The sequence below is a fragment of the Acanthamoeba castellanii genome, assembly GCF_000313135.1.
Source record: "Acanthamoeba castellanii str. Neff unplaced genomic scaffold scf7180000084761, whole genome shotgun sequence".
Lineage (NCBI taxonomy): Eukaryota > Discosea > Longamoebia > Acanthamoebidae > Acanthamoeba > Acanthamoeba castellanii.
In genome coordinates this window covers 255,433-257,322 of record NW_004457596.1, presented here as the reverse complement: position 1 = coordinate 257,322, position 1,890 = coordinate 255,433, and the positions used below count along the sequence as shown (strand labels likewise).

At 55.8% G+C, this 1,890-nt stretch overlaps 1 protein-coding gene across 1 annotated transcript; it reads right to left on the bottom strand.

Annotated features, from left to right (window-relative positions):
• Nucleotides 1-309: 309 nt before the first annotated feature.
• On the bottom strand, nucleotides 310-1,641 carry ACA1_229370 (mitogen-activated protein kinase kinase kinase; the record flags this gene model as incomplete). Its single annotated transcript, XM_004346519.1, has 6 exons — nucleotides 310-441; nucleotides 520-693; nucleotides 777-893; nucleotides 996-1,113; nucleotides 1,422-1,520; nucleotides 1,604-1,641. The coding sequence occupies 6 exons, from the start codon at nucleotides 1,639-1,641 to the stop codon at nucleotides 310-312; spliced, it is 678 nt and encodes a 225-aa protein (XP_004346569.1).
• Nucleotides 1,642-1,890: the final 249 nt, after the last annotated feature.

The window sequence follows — 1,890 nt, the reverse complement described above, 5'->3', positions numbered from 1 at the left end:
GGTACTTGAAACATGAAACGCTAATTTTCAAGGCAATCGCCACGCTCGGCCCCCACGACTGATCGGACTTGTTCTTCTGGGCCAGCGCCACGACAAGACGAAAGAGGATCCAAGACGTTGAAAAGATAAGGGGTGGTGCGGGGCGAGGGTGCGTGAGATCAAGTTCCATCGTCGCCAGCATAATGTACATTGTGTTGGGGGGTGGGGGGATATGCGTTCTGTTCGGTCGGCCACACGACGTGTGGTAGTGACCGTGTGTCCAGTGCTGCTTGTATGCGGATCCGTGTAGAGCGAGAGAGCTCGCTCTGATTAGGCGATTAGCGAGGTGAACTTCTTCCTCTGCGTCTCGTACTTTTGCTTCACCTCCTCGATCTCCTTCTCCATCTTTGCATCCAGATCCTTCAGCATCTGCTTGAGCTCGTCCACCGAGTACTTGTCATACTACACGTACACGTTCGCGGAATGTGTGAGCGAAGCCCGTAACAGTGTGTGTGCGTGTCGTGCGTGTGGCCATCATACCTCACCAGCGGGCTTTTTCTGCATGTAGGGTGGGACGAACTGCTTCTCCTTCTCGGCCTGTATCGTTTGGGAGCTGATGACGGTCGTGCCGGCATAGGCATCAGAGTCGCCATCGTCGCTGTCCTTGCGGGACGTGTTCTTGCCGCTTTCATCATCTTCCGACTCGCTATCACTCTGTGTGCCGTTGTCGTGTTGTGTGTTCGATAAGTCACTAGAGAACTCTCACGTGAAGGAAAGGTGCGGATGAGTGCAGGTACCTCGTCGTCGAGACCGAGAGCAGCTTCTCTGCCACCAGCGGCGGCGATTCCTTCCATGGTCTCATCGACGAGATGGGCCAGCAGCGATGTGTTCTTGGCCTTTTGCAGGAAAGGATGCTGGGGAAAAGGAGGCTTCGATATCAATCATCATGCTCCACCATGCAACACGACACGCCCACTACAGTGAGAAAACTGCAACTTTGAAACGAAGCACGATACCTTGAGCAGGTCGTCAGCGGTGGGTCGATCGGCGGCGTTTTTGGTGAGGCACTGTGCCACAAAATCGTTGAACTCGCGAGACCACTTCTCCGGCTCGGAGAGACGCGGCGGCGGCCGACTGGGTATCATGAAAATAGCCTAGTAGATGTACCACAAGACAAAGCGACAAAGAAACGAGCGCTTGTGAGCTTCAAGGAGACCAACCCAACAGAGGGTTGTGCGTGTGCGTGTGCGTGTGCGTGTGCGTGTGCGTGTGCGTGTGCGTGTGCGTGTGCGTGTGCGTGTGCGTGTGCGTGTGCGTGTGCGTGTGCGTGTGCGTGTGCGTGTGCGTGTGCGTGTGCGTGTGCGTGTGCGTGTGCGTGTGCGTGTGCGTGTGCGTGTGCGTGTGCGTGAAGTGGTACCCGCATGGGATGAATGTTGGAGTACGGGGGATCGCCCTCGGCCATTTCGATGGAGGTAATACCCAGCGACCAGATATCGGCCTTGTAGTCGTAGCCGATTTCCTGGATCACCTCGGGCGCCATCCTATGTGTTATAGAACACACACGCGCGTTTGTCAAACCTTCCGAATTGTGCGCGCGTGTGGCGAGATGAAGAGTGATGTGTACCAGAAGGGAGTGCCGATGACAGTCTTCCTCTTGGCCATCGTGTCAGAGAGCTGGCCCGACACACCGAAATCAGCCAATTTGGCTTCGCCCTTCGTGTTGAGGAGAATATTGCCGGCCTTGATGTCACGGTCTGCACTCACGGACAGGTTGCAAGTTGCAAGTGGTACCATGAGTCACCGGCCAACAACCGCAACGACGCAGAGCGCAGAGGGGAGAACGCACGAATCTTCTTGACGGAGTGGAGATACTTGAGACCGAGGAGAACGTAGTGGGTAACCACAGCGATC